This window comes from Natator depressus, chromosome 3, assembly GCF_965152275.1.
Source record: "Natator depressus isolate rNatDep1 chromosome 3, rNatDep2.hap1, whole genome shotgun sequence".
Lineage (NCBI taxonomy): Eukaryota > Metazoa > Chordata > Testudines > Cheloniidae > Natator > Natator depressus.
In genome coordinates, this window is record NC_134236.1 from 162,654,766 (window position 1) to 162,679,956 (window position 25,191).

General features: G+C 40.5%; 1 protein-coding gene across 2 annotated transcripts in view; it reads left to right on the forward strand.

Annotated features, from left to right (window-relative positions):
* Nucleotides 1-25,191, forward strand: part of RAB3GAP2 (RAB3 GTPase activating non-catalytic protein subunit 2) — a 73,219-nt gene that overhangs the window by 33,012 nt on the left and 15,016 nt on the right. For both annotated transcript variants that reach the window (XM_074949231.1, XM_074949232.1), the window contains exons 9-23: nt 1,904-2,002; nt 3,112-3,260; nt 4,532-4,611; nt 4,715-4,804; nt 5,695-5,834; nt 7,884-8,100; nt 8,503-8,646; nt 9,043-9,125; nt 10,624-10,688; nt 11,049-11,139; nt 15,228-15,355; nt 17,959-18,172; nt 19,570-19,667; nt 22,430-22,535; nt 24,324-24,484. In XM_074949231.1, the coding sequence (XP_074805332.1) occupies nt 1,904-2,002; nt 3,112-3,260; nt 4,532-4,611; nt 4,715-4,804; nt 5,695-5,834; nt 7,884-8,100; nt 8,503-8,646; nt 9,043-9,125; nt 10,624-10,688; nt 11,049-11,139; nt 15,228-15,355; nt 17,959-18,172; nt 19,570-19,667; nt 22,430-22,535; nt 24,324-24,484 (1,865 nt within the window). The remainder of the gene's footprint in view (nt 1-1,903; nt 2,003-3,111; nt 3,261-4,531; nt 4,612-4,714; nt 4,805-5,694; nt 5,835-7,883; nt 8,101-8,502; nt 8,647-9,042; nt 9,126-10,623; nt 10,689-11,048; nt 11,140-15,227; nt 15,356-17,958; nt 18,173-19,569; nt 19,668-22,429; nt 22,536-24,323; nt 24,485-25,191) is intronic.

Here is a 25,191-nt window from a genome sequence, read left to right on the forward strand (position 1 = left end):
ACGGTGATCACTTAGTGATTTTTGTTTTAGTTGAGTGTTTTTCTTTTTATGAAAGGTTTTGAAAAGTACTGCTGTCATAACAGTGATTCTGCTGTGGGCAGATGCTCTTCATATTTTAATGGTTGATATCCTTACACTTTTAAGGGTATTCCTTCACTACCCGCCGGATCGGCGGGCAGTGATCGATCCAGCGGGGATCAATTTATCGAGTCTAGTCTAGATGCGATAAATCGACCCCCGAGTGCTCGCCCGTTGATTCCTGTACTCCAGCACCTCAAGAGGCACAAGCAGAGTTGACGGGGGAGCAGCAGCAGTCGACTCTGTGGTGGAGACACCACGATAAGTCGATCTAAGTACGTCGACTTCAGCTACGTTATGCACGTAGCTGAACTTGCATAACTTAGATCGATCCCCCCCCCAGTGTAGATCAGGGCTAAGATATGAAAAATCCTGAAGGCTGTTTTAGCTCTTTCTGTGAAGGAAAAATGTGTACTCTTTTTCAATCTTTTTGACAACCTGCCCTGCTGCTTACCTTGATTTCTTTTCTTATATCCTTGGGATGCTGTCTAATCCAAGTGTGCTGCACCTTGGGAACTGGTCAGTTTCCTGGGGTTAAGGGAGAACCATCAAGTAATGGTGTGCTGGGTGAAGGGAGGGTTTCTCACTGCTGGGAGATGGGCTTAATCAAACGCTTGCACTGAGTCCTGATTTTGCCTCTTACTGTGCTCCAACTCTCTGTTGCCTGTTCTCAATCTCTGCCAGGAACCAGTGACAAGGAATGGGCACATTGTTAGGCCAGGAATAGAGAGGAACCCTAATGGAGCTGCCAGCATGGGAGCATCAGGAATTGTGGGGCCAACAGCGCTGTTAGGTTAAGGCTGACACTGTGCAGGGAGAGGCTGATTCCTCTGGGGCCCAGGAGAGGAGAGTATTTCCATGCAGGGCAAGGAAGAGTGAAGGCGCCCATCCCCTCAGCTAAGAACCAAGAGAGTCATTGAACAAGGTCAGGTGCCAATTCAGTCAGTCGCCCTAATGGCCCCACAGACACCCCTTGAGACCTTTGTGCAGAACTACACTGAGGACGAGTGTTCCTTTTTATACTGTGTCCCACCTGCCAAGGCATAGACCCTAATTCTAGCTATAGCCAATCCTACCACCAAAGCATAGCCTTTCTATTACCGTCTGAGGAATTATCACTCTTCACAAATGAGAGCAATTAGAACTAGCTGCACTTTAGTGCTTGCAGTAAAAGCACTCCAGTATCTTTCACGTGCTAATCCCTTGCATATGCGTTGTCCTAAGTTTGCAGACAGGTTGAGATGGGAGCATTGCTAGCAACTCAAGTATAATAAAGCATACTGTCGCATATCCTGTGAATGTGGATGTTTGTAGGACCTGCTTACTTATGTTTGGCACAAGATTGTCTCCCGTAATGACACTCACTACTAGGAGAAGGACCACTATTGTTCTGGAACTGATACAGAAACCATTTATTCAACCGTAAATAACTGATAAGATAAATTATCTCCATTAATTTATTTAGGACTTTACAAATATAGCTGGATGTTGTGAACAAAATTTTGCTCCCTAAATTTTATTAAGTGTCTTAATTTCAGCAAAATGGAAAAAAGGTCATATTCTAATTTTGCACAGCATGTCCTTAAATGTATTGTACAAAAAAGTCTGACAATGCTTCTATGAAAACCTATAGGTAAATTTATCGTATGTAATGTCTTATTAATCACAATACAAAATGATTTTCCAGTGGCATTTCCCTCAGTATTCACTGTGTTGTAACTGATTATATAAAGCATTGTACCATGAGCTGACATGATACAATATTTAAGCTGACATGAACGAATAGCTTTTTACTTACGTCTCAATTTTTATAACAAATTGGCAGCCGCAGCATCAGGCAATGAGAACATACAACCCCCACCATTAGCCTATAAGAAGTGGGGTTTGCAGGATGTGGACACCATAGTTGACCATGCCAGTGTGGGTAAGCATTACCATTTATCTTCAGACATTCAACTGGATGAGACCTCTTTTCTCAGTGCTGTAAGACTACTCGTGCATGTTGGAGTATTGATCTATGGTAACATTTGGATGGAAACGCATAGAGCTTAGCTGAAGAAGGTTAAAGGATGAGTTTAAGAGCATCAGAAGGCTTTGATTCTCCCATTAGAAGGAATGAGGAAATAGTGGCTGTGTATAGTCTCTGTTCTTCCTCTCTCTTTTGGAAGGGGGCAGCCTAATACTTAGTTTGAGTGAGACTGGATCAGACTCCTACGTGGTGGATTAAAGGACTGTCTGGCAGGAAGGATAAAGACCTTGCCTGTAGCAGAGGGAACAGGAAACTTAAAGGTTCAGATGACTTATTTCCAGAGGTGACACAGCAGGCCTCTGTTCTCTTTCCACACTGTGGCTTTCTGGGGATATGAGGATGTTTGCTTGTCCCCAAGCCTCCATCACAGACAGGCAGATAGTTGAGGGAGGCAGACCAGGCCCCCTCTACTTGTCTTTGGAGAAAGGAAGGAGAGAGGTGGGCTGTGAGTGCCTGTGAGGAAGAAGGGCATGTGGGTATCTGGTGACATGTATGCCAGGTGAGACACGTGGGGTGTATTATGCTGTTCCGGTTAGCCAAGTAACTTGTCGAATGCTGCCCTCTTTGATATTTGAGCTTCCTTCCCCTGCTGTTGTCATGGGGACAGGTCTCACTCCTCTGATCAGGAAGAGGAAATGGTCCCCATCATCACACTCCCCCTTGAAAACAAAAAAATAAAAACGGAAACTTTTAAAATTAAAACAAATCACAAGTAGGTTTTTTTTGTTGCATCTACTGGGTTTGTTTGGAATAAAAATGGTCAGTTGATTCCAAATCTTGGTATGTGGCTTTCTTACTAAAATGTATAATCAGTTTTAGATATCCAATAATACAGCTATATATAGTGTGCAAGAACCAGATGTCAATGAAGTTGGGGCTTGTATTTTTCTAGAGTTATGACTGTTCGGCCAGGGATGCATGAGTAGACTTAGAATTCAAGAGCCTGAAATGCCCATTTGTATTGAGTTTACATGAATTTAAGTATTTTTTTTTTTCTGTATTAGGTATCATGACTCTGTCTCCTTTTGATCAAATGAAGACTGCCTCCAATATAGGCGGTTATAATGCAGCTATAAAGAATAGTCCACCTACTATGTCTCAGTACATTACTGTAGGCTCCAATCCTTTCACTGGTTTCTTTTATGCCCTGGAGGTATGTATATATTATGAAATGGGCATGATAAAAGAATTAGTTTGTCCCAAGTGGCAAATGAGAGAATTAATATCCTTTTCTTTTCCATATATAAAAAAAGGCTATTTTTGAAGAATACGTCATTTACCCCAGTTTGTACAGGTTTTTTTTCTTCAGTCTTTAGAATTTACCTGTAATTGGGAACAATCCCTTTGGGTTGGAATGGTTTCTTTGTGAAATGTGCTCCAGGCTCCTGCCATCCAAGACTTTAACTTTTTAAAAACTTTAAATAAAAAAAAATTAAATTCAATATAGACACTTTTTTTTTATATTAATTTTGTTAGTTGAGACTTTGTCTTCCACTAGCTACTCTTTCATGGTTAAGGAAATAAACTTAAAATAAGTTTTAGATCACATGTCATAATCCAATTTTCAAATTCTTTTGGATTTTGGAGGCACTTGGCCTTTGACCCTGTTATAGGGAGGCACTGGGAGTGTTCTGTAGCCTGATGTCCTCTTGCCCCAGTTTGTGTTTTGCTTTATTTGTAACTATTGTAATAGAGAATTAAAATGATTTTGCTTGCCATGACCCTTTCACAAAATATATATGTACTCTATGTATTGATAAAAAAGCATGGCTATATTTATGTTCCTGTTTACCTTCTGTATATTTGAACATACAAGACAGAGTGTAATATGTTTATCTAGGTCAACAAGGTAACAAAACCAAAGCAATATCAGAATGTTGTGCAGCTAAGTTTTTTGCAAAACATTTGTGAGAAAATGTACTTATTTTGGTGTCAATAAGGAACCCCCATACCACAGAACCAACTAGCTCTCCATGAAGCATCATAGACTGTAGTTTTTAACCTCTGCTGTAGCACCACATACTGCTAAGCGACCAGAGGTTCTCAGTGGGCCTCTGAAACAGCAAGTTGGGACTTGGAGATGTGGAATAACATCCTATTAGGGACACTGAATTGAGATCTTGCTGAACCTCTAGCTCCTTTCCTAGTACCGGGCCTATGAGGCCTGCATAGCTGAGATCATCTGTAGTTTTTCTACCTGACTGAGAAACTATCACTTGCTTGTATTGAAAATTAATGTGGATGATGTCAAATTTGGCAACATCTCTTTCAAGACTTTAGCTGCAGTGCATTTTTTTTCCCCTCATTGTTGGAGTTAGTCAGTGTTTAGTGTGTTTCAGCACTTAAGTTCTCATTATGTAGTGATAAGAGAAATTAAGGAATTATCTTGTTGCTTTCTAAGAATGCTTTTATTTTTTCCTTCAGGGTAGCACGCAGCCACTGTTGTCTCACGTTGCATTAGCAGTCGCTAGTAAACTGACTTCAGCATTCTTTAATGCTGCCAGGTAATGAAATGCAAAATAAAGTTTTGTTTTGATTTAGTTTTAACTTGCGTGTCTTAAGTTATGCAGTCATTGGCATTCTGCTGATCACTTTTTCTGTTGCAAGTGGCTGGCTTGGTTGGAAGAGTAAACATGAAGAAGAGGCTGTCCAAAAGCAGAAACCAAAAGTTGAACCTGCTACCCCTTTAGCTGTGAGGCAAGTTTGACACCTACTCCTCAATTCCTCCGAAGCTCTGTTCCTTGATTGTCTTGAATAGTTTTTGAAAGTGGTAATCTTGTGCTGGGATTTTTTTAAATGTGAGTTTGGGTTCAATTGATTTAATTTATAAATGGAATTAATTTAATGATCTCTACTTAGCTCTCAGCACGCATTTGTTCTCCTCCTCCCTCCAAAACAAAAGAGAACAAAACCCTGCCTAGTTTAGCAGCAGGAGAATTACTGTTGAGTAGGTTAAGTGACTCAACAGAGCGGCATGAGCAATCTTGTAAATACTCTCATGGTACAAAATGCTTTGCATGCAAGGATGTAAAAGTTCCTTACAATAACTTACAGGCATCCTAATTTTACTGTTAGGGAAACAGGAGCACAGAGAGGGTGTGACTTGCCTAGTGGTTCAGAAAAAGACAGCGGCAAATTGAGAAATTAAATCCAGTTCTCCTGATTGCTAGCCTCTGCCCTAAACACTAAGGCCATGCTGTGTCTCCAGGTATGCCCGGCTCTGGTCAGCAATAGAAAAGAATCAACAAGATTACCTGTCGCAGAGACTCTTTGCATGCCAAGGCACTAGGGACATTAAACATACTTAGCCTGCTCTCTGAACTTTTATGGGACCTTTCATGTTTTATCAGTTTATAATATGGTTGTAATATGACTTCCATAAAGTTGCAAGGTCTCAAAGTAAATACAAGCACAAAATTTTTAATAGCAAAATGCTCCTTCTGTTTTTGTTAACAAAAACAAATCACCCATCCTTTTGGCATCCTAGAAAAAAGTATTTCTCTAATCCTGCAAAAGGTACTGTTCATAATTCTAAAGTAATTAACGTAGTGTCTTTTGATATTCGTTAACTGAGTGTTTGATTTCAGGTTTGGACTTCCAGATTCCCGGCGCCATGGTGAAAGCATATGTCTGTCTCCATGTAACACTTTGGCAGCAGTAACTGATGACTTTGGAAGAGTTCTTTTACTGGATGTTACACGAGGACTTGCCATTCGCATGTGGAAAGGTACGTGTTGGTATATATCAATACAGCAATTAGTTTGCTTGGAAATGGTGTGGCTGTTCAATTTGGCTTAGAATTCTGGGTACTTTGGCCTTTATCATGGCACTTATTGTTCTCATCTCTCAAACAGATTTAATATAAATTCAAGGGTGGCAGAATTATAGAACTGGACCTTAAAATATTATTGGTGGGATCTACAGTAAGGATTTAATCAACAGCCTCACATACTGAGGCTGAATTTCCCTTTCTAGACCTTACAACAGCATGCAGCAGCTGATCCAGTCATTCTCTTGAAGAGTTTTGAGCTCATTTATTCAAGATTTGTGCAGCTCTAGTTTCTTCTTTGTCTCAGTTGAGAGACGAAGCAACAGCATTTGGTTCCCCTACCTTAGGCATCACAAAAAGGCAGAGAAAATCACTCAGAAGGGCAGACAGTTCCACATGCGTACTGCTTTGTTGGGTCAGTTGGCATCTCTTGCTGGCTGCTCCAAGAGAGCGCGATCAGTTTCATCTCTCTGCCCCAGCTTTTCTGTGGGAAAGAGGAGATGCAGACGTTGTCATCTCCAAGACTCCAACAGCAAGCACAGCCAATATTACAACCTCTGGATAGGACTTGTAGAAGAACCTTTTTTTGTAAAAACAAAAACAAAAAAACCAAACAAACAAACAAAAACCCTTATTCCTGGACCCGCTTTCTGTGAAGCTACAAATATCTCTAGCAGCACTCTGTCCTCCCACTGCCCTCACAGTGCAAACACGAGTTTGGAAGATCCTTAGAGCACTAGTTACTTCAGAGGCAGTAAACTGTATTCCATATATGTCACTTCTCCCTTTCCCACTCAAGCTTACTTTGGCCCAGAGATACTGGCTTTCCTGAATTAAGTCTACAGGGAAAGCACGGTGGAGTCTCATTTCTCTCCAGACAGCCGTTGTAATTGGCTCAATGCTGTGGAGAGGTCTAAGAAGGGAAACCAAAACAGGAGTCAGTCAGGAACGACAGAAATCAAATTTGCAAGCAAACATTCTCATATTCTTGTTGATGCACTGAGCACAAGTACGTGGGCTATGTACAGGAAACTCCACTAGAACTCAGGAACCTTTATTTGCACATTTCCCCCAGGCTGCTTAGCTTCTGTTTCAGCTACCGTAGCATAATGGTTGGAGTCTCCTTGTATCTCCTGTGCATTCCTCTCCCCTAGAGTTGGGGTTTCTCTGGTGCTTCTCTATTAGTTCAGATATACACACTCACCATTTTTCTCTTCTGTGTTACTGATCCTTCATGTTACTTTAACACCTTTCCATGATCAAGTTTTTTTTATTTGTTTTTGTTTGTTTCTTTACTATCTTTATTTTTTCAGTTGAATAAGCATTTACTAAACCAACAGTTTGGTCTGCCAGGTTTCCCAGCATTTACAGCAAGTTGCTTAAACCTGTTTATTAATAAAGTGTGATGTGAGCCACACGTGCTCAAGCTCATTCTCTCTCTCTCTCTCTCCCTCTCCAAGTCCTTTTAGTTGTAAACTGCTAACAAATGTTTAACAACTGAATGTTTTGCATGCATTTTCTAGTGAGGTAAGGAGATAGTAAACTGAAATCATACTTTACTTTTCTCTTCACTTATTCCACAAACACTTTAGAAAGCTCACAATTACATTTTATTTCAGTTTTAAAACTTGTTTTGTGTGCTAATTGTAATGTGGCTTGGGAGGGTTGGTTGATGTCACTTGTGTGTGCTGAATCCCACGTACTATCCTGGTGACTTGATCTGGGAAGGCATCCCTTTTTCTGTGTCAGAAGAGCTTGGTTGGGGGGAGAAAGAGCAATTGGCCCAATCAATGTGTTAGAGAAGTAAATGTGAGTAACGATATTTAGGTTGGGTAAGGGTGCTTATATTACTGTTAAATAGCATTTAGGTGGTCACAATAAAATTTTTGGGGAGGGCACAATAGCCTTCAACCCAACACTTATATAAACCTTGTTCCAGGAGCAGCAATTTTCAGTTGTGTGTGTTTGTGTAAACTAGTTGACTAATTCCTGTCCTTTCTTACAAAGGATATCGTGATGCACAAATTGGTTGGATTCAGACTGTGGAAGACCTTCATGAAAGAGAAGCTGAAAAAATGGTTTTTTCTCCTTTTGGAAGTACTCGAAGTCCAAGTAGAGTGGCTCAATTTCTTGTGATCTATGCTCCAAGAAGAGGAATCCTGGAAGTGTGGAGCACTCAGCAAGGACCCCGGGTTGGTGCCTTTAATGTGGGGAAACACTGCAGGTAAGAAATGCTTAGCATCTTGACATGATGACAAGTACGCTGTGCTAGTGGGATAAATAAGTGTGTAATAGACATATTCCTGCCTCTCAGGCAGTCTTCTTTCAGTGCCCACAGTGATGAGTGCTAGTAGACTGGTTTTGAATTGCTGACGATGCCTCTGATCCTTGCTTGAATGCAGCGCACAGTGCTCTTATTTATGAATAAATGTTTCCTTTTCCCTCTCCACTGCTAACACCCCTGCTAATCTTTGCTGGCATAGATCACTAATTAGATATTCTGATGTTTTTCATTAGTTGTGCTGGGTCCTGGCTACATGAAATTCTTCCTTGTGTCTTATACAAAAAATGCATGTTGGTAATTTCAGTCTTCATTGTCATGGCCATATCTGTGTGTTTGTTTCAGGTTGATGTATCCTGGCTATAAAATAATGGGTTTAAACAATATGATTAGTCAAGGTTGGCAGTCTCAGACTTACCAGATCTGTCTTGTTGATCCAGTGTCTGGAAGCATAAAAACTGTTCATGTACCTTTCCATTTAGCACTAAGGTAAGGTTAGCTCCATTTTATATAATAATCTACCTTAACTGTCTCCTCTTAACGGAAGCCTTTTGATAAGTGTTTGAAATTGTTTTTTAGTTCCAGAGGGCCAGAATTAGCTATTCTTTCTCATGCTGAGTAGTGCATTACTCCAAGAGTAGTCTCATGCACTTGTGTGGAGAAAGGTGTCCTCAGCGTGAGTAATGATGGTGGAATTTGGCCCTTGGGAAATGAAATGTTTGATTATTTTATGAGACTTAATACTTGAGTTTTAGAATAACTAGTAACTGTTTTAATTTTATGCCAGAGTGAACAAAAAATGTTTTCACCAATGATGTAATTCAAAAGTAACAAACATAAAATTTCAGTGTGTGTTTATATGAGATGTTTAAAAATCTTTTTCAGTGATAAAAAGAGTGAACGAGCAAAAGATATGCATCTAGTGAAGAAGTTAAGTGCTTTACTCAAAGCTAAAACCTCAAATCTGGGTAGGTTTCTCCTAAATGTTTGTTGTTTCTTAATGTCTCACCAACTGAAGCACACAATATGCACTGTATCCCTAGTGTACGTGTATATCATACATATACACCTGTCGATTTTGCCATCTTTAATGTTCATTAGGTGTAAGTGAATTTGTTTGCAAATTGAAAGAAGACCTGCAAACTTACTATTTAAATGTATATTAAAATCAGGTTAGAATTGTGCTGAGTGCTTCAAAAAACTAGATTAAGAAGAGTGTTCAGTTCATGTTGGTTTCTTTATACGCATCTGCAAAGTCTAGATAAGTCTCAAATTATCTGCCATGTAGTCTGCTGGGGATGTTGTATTCACTATTGAGCTCCACAGCTGTCTGACCATGGGATTCAAATAATCCTTGCTTTTTTAAACTATGTTCAGTAGAATTATGGATTTCTTAATACTATTTTACCAAGAACAAACAAAAAACCAATGTTGGAGACATGCTGTATCTGGGGAGCGTTAGGAGGCAGGCAGTACTTTCTCCTGAAGGGTTCAGTAGTGTATGTGATGTGAGCGGCAGCATCTGACTAGCTCAGTTGATCTGGATTGTGCAGACGGGCAAAACAGCATAAAAAGGTAAATTCTCAGTGTGCTGTACAGTATGTCCTTCTCACCTTGGTTATTTGGAGATGTTCAGCACCTCATTTTAATTTTAGAGCAATTGTTCTCAACAGTAAAGACATCTGAAGAGTCCTCTTGAAATGAAATGGAATTATAGTAATTTTTAGGTCTTCTACGGAGCAGTCCCAGCCCCACTAATGGTATCTTTGTTAGTACTTTTTGCACTCCCATCCTAATGTTGACTCAGGTCACCTGGTATGACACAGTTCAGTTGTATTAAAAGTGAGATTTTCTCACAGGGCAGGGTAAAATTAGTTTGGCAGGCTCCTAGTGCATATTGGCACAAATTATGTCATGACTTTTGCAAGTAGCCTGTAGATTTTTAAAAGGCTCCTTGGGTGAAATCCACTCTTGTACAAAGAGCCAGCACAAGCCCAGTCCACCACTTAAGTCCTAATTGAGCTCTATTTTTAGCGTTTAAATGGTGCGTAGCGTCCATGCTTGCCATCTGCATGGGGTAGGAGGGATATCACCTTTTGCGCATAGATACCCTTGTTCCTATATGTAATTTTTTTCTTACAAAAGAGGCAAATTTGGAATGATACATGCCTCTCCGTTTCTGAGACACAAGGTGGTTGAGGTAATATCTATTATTGGACCAACTTGTTACTTCTGATATTACCTCACCCACCTTGTGTCTCTAATGTCCTGGGACCAACACAGCTACAACACTGCAAATGGTCAGTGTGAGTTTTTTCCAAGTTAATGGTGGCAGTTCGTCCAATCATGTCAAACCAAACAATTAAAATGTAAATAAGTGTACAGCTTCAGTTTGGTGCAGAATGACTTGCTTTTCAAGATCCGTGTTGCAAATATGAATTAATGACTTGATCATCTTTGTTGCAGACGTGGTTGAAGCTGAAGCAAAGGAATTAATTCTTGATATTAAATACCCTGCTACAAAAAAACAGGTGAATATTGAGGGGGAGTTTCAATCTGGGAAAGAATTTCACATGATCAGACTTGGGTGTAAAGCCATTGACCTTTCACAATTTTCTTAGTTCTTTCCATGGTTTCTCATTGACAAAGCTTAAGGACTTGCTTTATAGCATTGCATATTTTATTTTTTCTATAACATAGTACATAGAATTCATGTTGATTTGTGATTTTGCTGCAGGATCCATTTGTGCTGTAAGTGCAAATATGTGTAGCGGAAATAGTAACTAAAAAATACTCTGACATGTATTGTTATGGGCTTCCTTAAACACTTCAACAGTAACATGAAGGAAAATGAATGGAAATACTTCATTTTGTTAAATTTCTGCTAACAGGCTTTGGAAAGCATATTGGCAAGTGAACGTGTACCACTCTCCTCTCTCTCAAACATCACTCAGACATTGATGGACACCTTAAAAAAACAGGGTAAGCGGAAGCTGATTTTGTAATTATGCAGACACACACACACAATCTATCCGTGGTGTGGCTTGAAGCAAGACTACTGCTGTGAGGCCAGGAGAATATCTATCATGGGAATCCACTGCTTCATCAAGCTTGGCCTGCTTGGCTTTTCTGCCAGCTAGAGCAAGACATTCCTTTTGTATTTTTTTTTCCCTGCCTGCATCAGCTTGCTAGTGAGCACCTTCTCCAGCACTTGCCATGTATCTATAATGCAAGAATTACTTCAGTGTATTTTTGAAATCTTTGACAGGTTGAATGAGTCCATGCATTATGTATATTTTGCAAATGCAAGAAACATAAATCGCTTTCATATAAATACACACAGATATATTCCTGTCTTATATGTTTATATACATTGACTTGCAAATAATTCTATCAATATGTTTCAGCATCTTCACCAAACTTCTATTTTGTATATATTAGTAAAAATAAGCTGGGCTCAACTCTGTTGTATAGAACAGGAGCCTCCACAAGGTTCCACCTTATGGAGCTCCCTCTTCAGTCTTCCCCCTTCCTTAGGAAGAAAATGAGGGTCTGGCCCCTTAAACCCTTAAAATTTTTGGTTTCACTGAAGGCACTGAACCATGGGCACAGAGGTTTTATGCCACTGAAATGGTTGTAGATCTATCTGATGCTTCCCTTCTCCTCCTTGTGGGCAGCATGGCTTCACTGGTCTTGCACTTCTAGGTCTTTCTAAACTGGGGGCTGTGTCCACAGTTTCCCTTAAGGGTAGGTTTCTCAGGCCAAAGAAGTGCATTCGGTCAAAATTCTGACAGATGGAGGAGGGTGAAATAACCCAACATAACTCCTCCCTTGAAACTAATGAAATGCTTCTTGCATTTTGGATTCTGTTGTTTTGGGGGGGCATGACTAGGTCTTGAGGGAGGGAGCAGGAGAAGAGTCTATCTCTGTGAAATCACCTTCAGATGCATAGCGACTTTCCAGCGTAAGATAATGTTCATCCTATTGTTGTTTTGCACGGACTCCATTCCACACAGTGAGGAGGAACAGTTGAGCCCTTGGCAGTGTAGTTCACAGAACCTGTATTACTGCAGGAGGTGCATGGAGGCCCTGAGTAAACAGAATTTGCCTGTGGATCCCAGAATGCTTGTGGGTTGGGAGGGCCTGTCCCTGACCATCTCTGTAGTGAGGGATCCCCCACTGATGATGTATCAGTCTGTGTAACTTCAGAGCTGTGGAATGAAATAGGAGTTTTTCCATTGACTTTAATGGGGCCAGGATTTCACCCTTGGAGTGTTCTGCCCAACTTTGACCTGCCGTGATCAGGACAAGATATGGCTTTAAATAGCTAGTGTATCCACTCAGATGTGAAGTCCTAAAAATACAGATTCTTATGAGAAACTATTTTCACAATGAATTGGAAAATTTATGCCTCCATTTTCATTTTGTATTTATTGAGTCCTGTTTGTTAGCTTATGTGTGCTTTATGCACTGTCCTCTCGTTTTCCATCTGCACTGTATTACTGTATTCCCTGCCTGGTCACAGTAAAGAACAAATTTGGCTCAAGTTCCTGCCTCCTAGTTTGGCTGCGTATCTGCCAGTAATATTGTGGCTAAATGGATATTCTGAAACAGATGTTGGCCTGTATGAATGCTGCTATTGTGAGGAAAAGGTCAATTGATTAGCTGTACCAAGCTGTTTGGATTTCCTTTTTGTTTCCAGGATTTTTAATAGCAGAGTATCTGAGAAATGGCTGAGCTTCATAGAGAGAAAATTGTACACTGGGAAGTCATTTGAGCACACAGATGGTTTGTTCAGAGACACATCTTTCTACAGAAAAATCAGTTTAGAATCTTTGTTTTATGTCCTTTAATGTCAGGTAAATTAAGACATTATTAAATATGATACTGGGTCTGTCACAGATAGTGCTTATCAAATGTTGTTCTTAAGAATTGGTTTCCCACATATGCAGATTAAGAAAGTAGAGAGACCAGGTAGGTGAAGTAATATCTTTTATTGCAGTGGTTTTCAAACTGTGGGTTGCACTGGGTCATGGTGGTTCTGGTCAGCACCGCCGACCGGGCCATTAACAGTCCTGTCGGTGGTGCTGCCCAGCTAAGGCAGGCTAGTGCCTACCTGTTCTGACACCGCGCTGCGCCCCGGAAGCGGCCAGCAGCAGGTCCGGCTCCTAGGTGGGGGGAGGGGGTGCAGGACTCCGCATGCTGCCCCCGAGCCGGTTCCCAGCCAGTGGGAGCTGGGGGCTGTGCCTGCGGGTGAAAGCTGTGTGGAGCTGCTTGCGCGCCTCCACCTAGGAGCCAGACCTGCTGCTGGCCGCTTCCGGGGTGCAGTGCGGTCCGCAGTGCCAGGACAGGCGGGAAGCCTGCCTCTGCACCCCCGTCTGCGCCACTGACTGGGAACCACTGGAGGTAAGCACGCACCCCAACCCCGTGCCCCAATCCCCTGTCCCCCTCAAACCTAGAGCCCCCTCCTGCACCCCAAACCCCTCATCCCTGGCCCCCCCAGAGCCTGCACCCCCAGCCCAGAACCCTGACCCTCTCCCACACCCCAACCCCCTCCCCATCCCAGAGCCCTTTTCGCACACCCATAACCCCTCATTCTCTGCCCTACCCCACAGCCCTCACCCCCTCACCCCAACCCTCTGTCCCGGCCCTGAGCCCCTCCCACACCCGAAACCGCTCATCCCCAGTTCCGTTGGATCGCGAGCATCAACTATTTTCTTCAACTGGGTCCCCAGAAAAAAAAGTTTGAAAACCATTGTTTTATTGGACCAACTTCTGGTAGTGAGAGACACAAGCTTTCAAGCTCACACAGAACTCTTCTTCAGGTCTGGGAAATGTATGCTGTATGTCACAGCTAAATACAAGGTGGATGAGATTACTTAGCATAAGTAGTTAACACATTTCAAGGGGCTATTCAAGGTGAAGTAAGAAAGTAGACATACATCAAATGACACATCTTTTTGTTACCTGATCCCATTGTTTAGATTCAGTATCTTGTTCTTCAGCTTAGGCCTTAGCAGGTAGAAGACAAACTGAGTGAGCGTGCATGCTGAGTAGCCACTCAACAGTTTAGAAAGACTCCTAATTGCAGATGTTGGTGTCTGTTTTGGGCATTCTTGTAACTGACTGCTTCTGCGCTTGTTTTGAAATTGCAGGAAGTGTTATGCGAATTATACTGAGGTGTTGAATTGTCTGTTGCATGTTTCTTCACAAATGTGAGTTACTATATAAACTGAAAAACAGCCTCCCTTAATCTTGGTGTTTCCATTGTGCCTTTCAACTTGCACAAGAAGTTGAGCTGTGAATAGGTTCTTTATTTAGTTTGATAAAGAAGAAGAAAACACTTAATTTTTTAGTCAAATTAACTATTACTGTATTGAGGTATTAGTGCTTTTTAAAATTCTAAACTCTGGGTTGATATCAATTGCATGTGTCTTCTCTGGCTGCCATAGTTATGCTAGTTGCTTTCCCAAATTCTGAAGAATTACAAATATCAGGGGATTTCTACTGATTTTTGTTAACATGGTTTCTGTTTTATCACTGAAAGACAATAATGCCCATTGTGCTTCCTCAATTTTAGTGTTGGAAACTTTATTTGCAGCTTTTTTATTTTATTTATTATTTGCAGATTTACCACATTCACATATTGGCAGCATAACAACTAAAATTCATGCAGCATTGTACTTTGCAAGGTACTTGCAACTTGTGTTTGTTTTTAAAAAAGTAATTACTTGATGAGTGCAATCTGTAGCATCCTGCATTTCCTTGATTTTTACATGCTGGTGCACAAAAGGTCCTCTACAGTAGCCTTGTGGTCGGTGTTCCATTGCAGCCTTTTTCTTGGCAAAAATAAGCCTGATACCCTATTTGCTTTTGGGCAAAAATCATCCTCGCTTTAACTTGCCATGGATTAAACATCATATCGTGAGCAACAGTGTGTCGAAAACATTACACTGGAGCATATGTCATCTAACTCCTTTATAAGAGTTTAATGAAACTACAAAGAACATTTCACAGCTCCAGTACACACATTCATTCAGACTAATGCACATCTTTATTTCTTTCTCCAGAGTTTGTGTGTGTTGATGAAGGGTTGCTCCAGTTCTGTGCAAATAAGTTAAAGCTGCTGCATCTTTATGAGTCAGTCAGCAAACTGAATTCTTTGAGCATGCAGCCAAGCACTCCGCTCTCTGATAATGTAAGTAACATCAAAACCTCTTTCTGTGAAAGAATTAACCATTTGGCAGGTAGATTAAATGGAAAATTACTAGGGCTGTCAAGCGATTAAAAAAATTAATCGCAATTAATCCCGCTGTTAAACAATAATAAAATGCCATTTATTTAAATATTTGTGGATGTTTTCCACTTTTTCAAATATATTGCTTTCAATTACAACACAGAATACAAAGTGTACAGTGCTTGCTTTCTTTTTTACAGTGAAAATATTTGTAATAAAAATAATATAAACAAAAGTAGTATTTTTCAATTCACCTAATACAAGTACTGTAGTGCAATCTCTTTATCATGAAAGTTGAACTTATAAATGTAGAATTATGTACAAAAATAAAACTGCACTCAAAAATAAATAAAAATAAAATGTAAAAACTTTAGAGCCTACGAATCCACTCAGTCCAACTTCTTATTCAGCTAATCGCTAAGACAAACAGGCTTGTTTGCATTTGTGGGAGATAATGCTGCCCACCTCTTATTTACAGTGTCACTTGAAAGTGAGAACAGGCGTTCGAATGGCACTATTGTAGCTGGTGTCGCAAGATATTTACATGCCAGATGTGCTAAAGGTTCATATGTTCTTTCATGCTTTGACCACCATTACAGAGGACATGCGTCCACGCTGATGACAGGTTCTGCTTGATAATGATCCAAAGCTGTGCGGACGACACATGTTCATTTTCATCGTTTAAGTCAGATGCCACCAGCAGAAGGTTGATTTTCTTTTATGGTGGTTCGGGTTTTGTAGTTTCTGCATCGGAGTGTTGCTCTTTTAAGACTTCTGAAAGCATGCTGCACACCTCATCCCTCTTAGACTTTTTGAAGGCACCTTAGATTCTTAAACCTTGAGTCGAATACTGTAGCTGTCTTTGGAAATCTCACACTGGTACTGTCTTTGCGTTTTGTGAAATCTGCAGTGAAAGTGTTCTTAAAATGAGCAATATGTGCTGCATCATCATCCGAGACTGCTATAACATGAATTATATGGCAGAATGCAGGTAAAATGAGAGCGCAAGAGACATACAGTTCTCCCCCAAGGAGTTCAGTCACAAATTTAATTAACTAATTATTTTTTTAATGAGCATCATCAGCATGGAAGCATGTCCTCTGGAATGGTGGCTGAAGTGTGAAGGGGCATACAAATGTTTAACATATCTGGCACATAAATATCTTGCAACTCCAGCTACAAAAGTGCCATGCAAATGCCTGTTCTCATTTTCAGGTGACATTGTAAATATGAAGAGGGCAGTATTATCTCCTATAAATGTAAACAAACTTATTTGTCTTAGCAATTGGCTGAACGAGGATTGAGTGGACTTGTAGGCTATGAAGTTTTACATTGTTTTGTTTTTGAATGCAGTTATGTAACAAAAAAAAATCTACATTTGTCAGTTGTACTTTCACGATAAAGAGGTTGCACTAAAGTACTTGTATGAGGTAAATTGAAAAATACTATTAGTTTTATCATTTTCACAATGGAAATATTTGTAATGACAGATAATATAAAGTGAGTACTGTACACTTGGTATTCTGTGTTGTAACTGAAATCAGTATATTTGAAAATGTACAAAAACATGCTAAAATATTTAATAAATTTCAATTGGTAGTCTATTATTTAACAGTGTGATTAATATTGTGGTTAATTGTGATTTTTTTAATCGTGATACATTTTTTGAATTAATCATGTGAGTTAACTGTGATTAAATTGATAGCCCTAAAAATTATACATTTTGGGGGGTTAGAGATCAAGACCATAGGATGGCAGAACTGGGGCAAAAATACTTAAAGAAATACCTAGTTATGGCACCTTCTGTTCAATGATCTCAGGTGCTGTACAAATGCTAATTAATTGAGCCTCCTAACAACATTGTGTTAGGCCTTGTCTACACTTACTGGACGATCGATGCACCGGCCATTGATGCAGTCTAGCGAAGACCCGCTAAATCAACCGCCGATCACTTGCCCATTGACTCCTGTAAGGAGTCGATGAGGGAACGTCGCCCATTGATGTCACGTAGTGTGGACCCCGCAGTAAGTAGATCTAAGCTACATCGATTTGAGTTACGCTATTCATGTAACTCAAATTGCGTAGCTTAGATTGACTTTTCCCTTGAGTGTAGACAAGGCCTTAGTCACTTAATATGTGAGACAGAGCCAGGAATAGAACTCCTGTCTCCTGACTCCAATCATTTGTCCTAAGTGCAGAAGGCTTTCCTTTATCCTTTTTGGGAGGAGGAATTAATTCTGGAATTAATTCTGGAAACTAACTTGTGACCAAATCTGCCTTGTGTCTAGTATTTTAAATAGATGTACAAAATGTTCTACTTCATATTTTGGGTTACTTTTAGTGGCATTACAGAAGTCTCTGCATATAGGCATTACAGAACCTTGCAGTAGGTCTGCCCAATTTGCAAGGTGGCTGCTTTCTCAAGGATTTTTGGCTAATTAAAAAAAACTGTAGTCATGTACAGCAGAGAGAAATTGGGTGTGGGAAATAAGTAAGTTATATCTCCAGATACAAACTTACATATGGTCATTATTTACAGTTGTTCTAATCTTTCTGCTTTTAAGGATTTGGCTAAACTACTCAGGCTGGATGAAAACGAGTTTGCTAGGCTCCAGACGTTATTGGAAAACTACAAGCAAGAAAACATCCAAACCACCGTTCGATTTGCTGGTGATAAAGATGGTATATTGCCTGTGAAAATGTTCTTGGAGTATTTAGAATATGAAAAGGACATGATTCTAGTGAAGAAACTAGATGAAGGAGAATATGTGGCTTTAGGTAAGAGCTCTTGAAGGACTAGTGTTTGTCAGATTAATGTTTCATTCTGTTTTAGTCTAACTTTAAAATCTGGGTAAGACGGGGCTCAAAATATTTACTGGATGGACATTTACTAGCCAGAGGACTACATTTATTAAGTAGACACTGAAATAAAAGAAGGCAGAGGCTCTCCAGTTAGATCAAGGGGCATTGCTAGGGCAAGAAACCCACACTTTCTCCTTAGCTTCAGGAAACAGGGTGCTGGAATTCCCATCAATGTGTTGCCTCTCAACCTCCCATACCAAGCTGCCTCCTTGGAGTGAGAAGGAAAGTATTTCTCAACTGTCCACCTATCTCACTCCCCTACACCACTTCCCACCTGCAAACGGCACCTCATATTAGCAGATATCAAGTTATGTCCTTCTGCCCAACTATTTAACAGATACCAAATTTGTATATTTGTGAGGCAAATGGCGTCTAGTCATGGCCTCAACAAACTTTCCTCATGAGAGGAACTGGAGGTGAAGAATTCCTGGGGTGCCTACCTTTATGTCTGTGTGAACATCAAAGGCCCTTTCTAGGGTAGCCTAGAGTCTGCTTCAGTGTACTTCTCCTATATCCCCTCCAAAATATTGTACTTGGGTTTTAAAACCAGGACAGAGTCACCAGGCCTCTTGCTGACCAGAACCACCAATAGACAAGCTGCCTCAATAACAGAACTACTGTAAGCTGGTGGTATAAATAATGACAACAAAACATAAATGCTAATGTAAACTTTCTCCTGAGTTCAGCTTTGTTTCCTAGAAGAGAGCCCCTATGCCTCTACTTCTCTCTGCCTCAGACACATCCAACCATTTGTATACTCCTGGGTTGGAGCTAATAGGACTCTCATGATCTGACACCAGAGTGAGTCAGCAAAAATAGCTCCGGTTCTCTATGCTGGATTCTAAAACACGCCACACAGGCATGGATTACTTGGCAGCTAAATTTGCTCTCATACATATTCTACTTTTTAAACTCTTCTCTATATTTAATGATGATAATCTGAACTGGTGCAATCTCTTTTACATTGTTATATAGCCCTTTGTCCACACACTCTACTTGCCTTCCCTTCTTCCTTGTTTTTGGAAAAAAGAATTAAGAGTAAAATAGTCATTCCAAACAGTACTGCTCTGTGTATCCCACTTCCTGGCAGCTGTCCAGAAGTATCTCCTTGACCCTATCCTTGTCTATCTATGGATCCACAGGCTCCGCATCAGCCAAAGAAAGGCTGTGACCTAGGCATTAGGATATTACACTGTTTGCTCAAAGCTCCCTTGCCTCAAGACCAGTAAGTCCTGATCTGTCTGGTGAACCAGTCATCTGCATGTTGAGTGTTGGATCATTGTAGATGAAGTTGATGTGTTGTTTGTTTTTAGGCAGCTTTTTTTTCTGGAAATGTTTGTGTGGAGAGAGTTCCACAGAGGAAATGTGCCATACACTGGAGTCTGCAGGATTTAGCCCTCAGTTATTATTGGTAAGATACTGATTTAATTGTGTTCCTTGCTTTTTACCCAGAATATTCATGAATTTAAACATCTCAATGTCAGAAAAATTTCCCAATTTATAATATTGACCTTTAAGCACTGGGTATAACATGTACACTTAGCATGTTAGTGTCTAGACTTCTGCCCTTTTTGAGATCTGTAAATCCCTCTTTTGAGAGCATTGTCAATTATATTATATAATAAAATGGGTACAACTCAGGATAAAATAGAGAGAGGCATTTAAGTTCTAGCCCCAAATGTCTTCAGCCTAATTACTATATAATGTATATATTCAGCAATACACATGCCATCTTAAAGATATTTTCTTCACTGCTCTTTTGCTATGAGAAATAATATACTTCATGCCAGCAGATAAGCAATAAATCCAAGTGCAAATCATATTTTTGTGGAATGAGACTTGGTGAGGAAACATTTTCATTTCAAACATAGGAAAAAGTTGTTATAAACAAGTGAGAAATTATTTTAAAAAATGAATGTAATTTCAAAACTGTTTTTTAAAAATGCATTTTTACAGGCTAATCTTTTAAATTCCAGTGAAGGTAATCCTTTTTAAACTAAATATTCCCTGCAGTGCTTGAAACCCAAGCACCACAGCAATAAGAACCTGAAAGTGAAACTGAGTTACTGATTTTCTTCATTTAACCTGAGAGAGCTGCAAATAGTGAACACAGCATATGCAGTGGCAAATAGATTAGATTTAAAAAAAAAACTTTTGATCTACATAATACAGGTAGGCAGGTTTGTATATAGGGTATGAGTTTCTTTAAGCTGACAATGTAGAGTAAAGGCAGTACAACAGGCTGTGTCCCACTTTAGGGTCCTGACAGACCCTCATGTTCCAAAAAAAAAAAAAAAATCATTGGCTTGTTATGAAATGCACAGAGCATTTTTTTATAGCGTAGAGTAGATACTTTGCATGTTTGTTCTCCTGTTTTTTTCCCCCTCTTGTAACCTGCTCTGCTGCTAAGTTTTATCTCCAAAGCAGGTGTAATTAAAGACAGCTTGATAGTCGACTAAAATTTTAACAGATTACTAAGGCCTAACCTATAATAGCTATACTATAATGTATACTCTATACTGCTATACTATATAGCTATATAGCTATACTGGCAAAATGCTTGTAGTATAGATGCAACTTATACCTGCAAGGAAGTGCTTTTGTGTGTTACAGTTTATACCTGTTTGGCAAGTGGAATAAGACCTACAGTACAAGCACTTTTATGCTGGTATTAGTGTGTCTACAGTAGGGCTTTTGCTAGCATAGAAACATTGCAGAAAAAAATCACACATCTAACCAACATTGCTTTTCTGGCCAAAGCTTCTAGCATAGACCTGACCTCAGGGTTCTATAGGATTTAATACCAGGTTACAGTCTAAAGTGCTACATTCTGCAAATTTAGTAATAGCAGGTTCGTTACTGATTAAATGTGTAATTATCTAGGCAAAGACATACTAAGATGGAAAATTGTTTAATATTCCTGATGTCTGATTTAGTCATTTTTCAGGGTTGAATCACTTTTATTTGCCATTTGTATTTTGCACGTTGCAACTATTCCATTCATGCAACCTTTATGAAGGTAGACTAGCCTACTCTAATCTGTGTGTTCATGAAGTGAAAGTCTGCCAGACAGCTAGCACAGTTTGCCATAATCTCTGTAGTAGTTTTGGGGCTATTGTTAGAGGGAATCAGTCAGTCAGCATCTTGTGTCCAAATAAACATGAATACCATTATTTGCAATTTTGGAAAGATCACAGGACTACCAAAGCCTAATGTAAAGTAGCTGCTGTCTATAAGTTTGTTCAGCTACACACACAAGAAATTTCTTAATTAGCATTGCACTATGATGATTAGAACATCTAAACTATCAGCTATTTCTCAACATTTCTATTGTTGTGCATGAGTATTAGGAATTGTGACTCTTGGTACCAAAGGGTTAATTGAATCCAAATATAATTAGGAGTCTATAGAGTAATTATCTGGGTTGAGAAGATGACGTACTAGTTAAACTGGTCTTTTAGTCACTGACATTAAATGTAGCTCTTATGCATCAAATCCTTGTATTAACTTTTTAAAAAATCTTAATATACAGTCCTCTACAAATAACTACTTGTTTAGCTAACATTCATTACGTGCCTTAATAGAACTACTTTAATTTTAGAAAACAATTTCTTTGATCAGTGAATTAGCTCCCCCTCCCCCCCCCCAAAAAAAACACCCCTAGTTTGGCTTCTGTACTATATGTGCGCTTTTAACATCAACTGTGTATGCTCATTTCTTGCAACCTATGTTCATTGTCTCTTGTATGTTTCATCTTCTCCTAACTCTGGCACTTTCCTACCCCAGAGTTATGACTGAAGCACTGAACTTAATCTTTTCCGGTTTTAAGAAACTTCTGCTCCCTGCCTTTATTTTGTGATCTGTATAACAACATGATACTAATTTTGTCCAGGTTGAGATGGGCTGTTTTACTGCAATTGTCTGTCTGCTGGCTCATGAGAGGAGTTTGTCCCGGGGATCTTTTTTTTGTAATTGAAAGATTGCTGAAGTGTGGTACTGTTGCACTTAAAAGCATTGTCATGTGACGTATCATCTGCGGCACACCAGTGAACTCTTTGTGTTGATGTATTATTACATGGTTCCAGGGATCATACATTTTCACTCCACCCTAAGAAGTTATGGTGGAGAAAATACAACCTTTGATGTAATAAATATTGCACTTTTTTCCCCCAGTCTCTGCTTCTCAATGTGTGGCTTTCCAACGAAAAAGATATTCTAGATGAACCACAGTCTGTCTGCTGTCTTCACACTATGCTGTCCCTTCTGAGCAAAATGAAAGGTGAAATACACATTCATAATCTTAAAATATCACAGTCAGCTAAAACTAGTATTCGTGGTTGTCGGAAACATGCCATTCTGACCATCTGTACTGCTCTGTAAATAAAGCAAACCCAACTAAATATTACTTGATTGTATTTTATAATAAGCATTTTATAATAGGGTTATTTAAAATTACAATTCAAGACTGTTTCACCTTATAGTTACTGGAAGGTTTGAAATTTTGGTTTGGATCCATAGAAACGCTGAGATTTAAGGACCTTGGTTCCAGTGTCAGTTTGAAGTGATAGATGTCTCTGGAGGGATTTCCTTTTTAAAAAAATATTTTGTTTTTTTTTCCTTTTAACAATGTCCCTTTTCAAACCATGTCCCATTCTCTCTACAGCCACCACCATAGCTTCTGAGAACAATCATGTAGTGGAGTGCATTTGGGGTTCTTCCCCATCAAAACTTCTTGATCCTGGGCCTGATGTGTGTTGTGGTTGTTTTTATCCACACTTGTTAATTATTCCCCTCCTGTTCAAGCCTTCCAGAATGCCTTTGTTCAGCCCTATTACTACAACATCCATTTTGAGATTGTTGCTCCGGAGCATTTACTGACTGCACATCTCTGCAACTTCAGTACAGCATAGGGTTGCCAGGTGTCTGCACTCCTATTGGCCAAGTACCACGGCCAATGGGAGCTGGGGTGGTGGTGCTTGCGGGTGAGAGCAGTGCGTGGAGCCTTCTCCCATCCTCCGCCTAGGAGCTGGACCTGCTGGCCGCTTCCGGGGTGCAGCATGATGCCAGGACAAGCAGGGAGCCTGCCTTAGCCCTGCTGTGCTGCTGACTGGGAGCTACCCAAGAGAAGCATGCACCTCAACCCCGAACCCCTTCCTGCACCCCAAACTGCCCATCCACGGCCCCGCCCCAGGGCCTGCACCCCACCCCCTGCCTCAACCCGCAGCCCCTTCCCACACTGCAAATCCCTTGGCTTCACCCCCCAGGCTGGAGCCCTTCCTGTGCCCCAAAACCCTCATCCCCGGCCCCAGCCCAGAGCCTGTACCCCCTCCCACATTCCATACCCCAGCCTCAACCTGCAGCCCCATCCGCCAGCCTGGAACCGCCTCCTGCACCCCAAACCCCTCATCCACAGCCCCACCCCAGAGCCCGCACCTCCAGCTGGGGCCCGCACCCCAATTCCCTGCCCCAGCCTGGATCCCCCTCCAGAACCCTGAACCCCTCATTTCTGGCCCCACCCTGGAGCCCGCACCCCCTCCTGCACTCCAACCCCAGCCAAGTGAAAGTGAGTGAGAATGGGGGAGAGCAAGCCACTGAGGGAGGGGGAATGTAGTGAGTGGGGGGCGGGGCCTCCAGGAAGGGGCGGGGCCAGGGTGTTCGGTTTTGTGGGATTAGAAAGTTGGCAACCCTAGTACAGCACTGCACTTCATAGTTATATGATCCACTGGATACATTAGAAATGTACAGCAGACTTCACTGCCTGGTGACTTCTATCATATTTTGCAAACCCTCAACGAGGACTTGGTGAAATCTCAGTAGTTCGTACTCTGCACTTCATTATAAAGGTTGGTTGAGATCTAGAAATTGTGGGTGAAAAGTTGAGAGAAAGATGACTTGGTGGCTCTTGCAGATTAAGTGAACTTGTTCAGTTACAGATGCTGTATTTAATCACCAGATGTTTTAACAGATAAAGGCAAATTCAGCTTCCAAAGTCAGGTTGTTACTCTGCTAGTTTCTCTCTCAACGCAGCCAGCTGATTTTTTTTCCCCCCCACCCTTTGTTTCTACAGTTGCGATCGATGAGTCCTGGGATTCTCAATCAGTTTCCCCCTGGTGGCAGCAAATGCGCACAGCTTGTATTCAGTCTGAAAATAATGGAGCCGCCTTATTATCTGCACACGTTGGGCATTCCGTAACTGCACAGATCACTGACAGTATGGCAGAGAAAAAAGTAAGTAAATCTGAGACTTCTCCCTCCCTACAGCAATAATTGTATCAGATTCATGCAAAGCTTCTGCCCTTATGAGGGAAGGAACGTCTTGCCATTCACTCAGTAACACTCAGAAACCAGCGCAAAACACACAGTTTTCTGGGGTAGGATTCGAAGGAATAGAAACCTGGAAACTTGTGTTTGACCTTGCAGATTAATCTGCCCAGGTGTAAGGCATTGCAAGCCATTATGATATACAGTTCAATCTGGAGATACCTACAGTATGTTTTACAGTGTGAATTATAGGGTGTCTCTTGACATTGAATGAGTGGAAGTTTTGCAGGATCAAAAGAGACACTTAGAGGGACACCAGCTGGAAGCCTAGTCGATTTCAAAAACTAAACTTTTAAGTTGTTTTGGATACTCAGCCTGCCTCACTGCCAATTTCTGACCGTGTGAATATTTTTAAGTTGACTAATTAAAAAAAAAAAGTTTCTGATTATCTAAATCCCCTTCCATAATAATGTTCTGATTTTTTTAAGTGTTAAAAGCTCTTGTTTATAGGTGTAAGAGGGCATCTGGTCTACAGTTTGGCCAGAGACAGACTGAGGTTTTTGGAATGAGTGGTGTTGCACTTTTATGTGGATACTTTACATGCATACATGTATTTAAGAGATTGTAAGACCTGTGTGTGAATTTAAATATTGATTAACTTTTGTATAACTGTT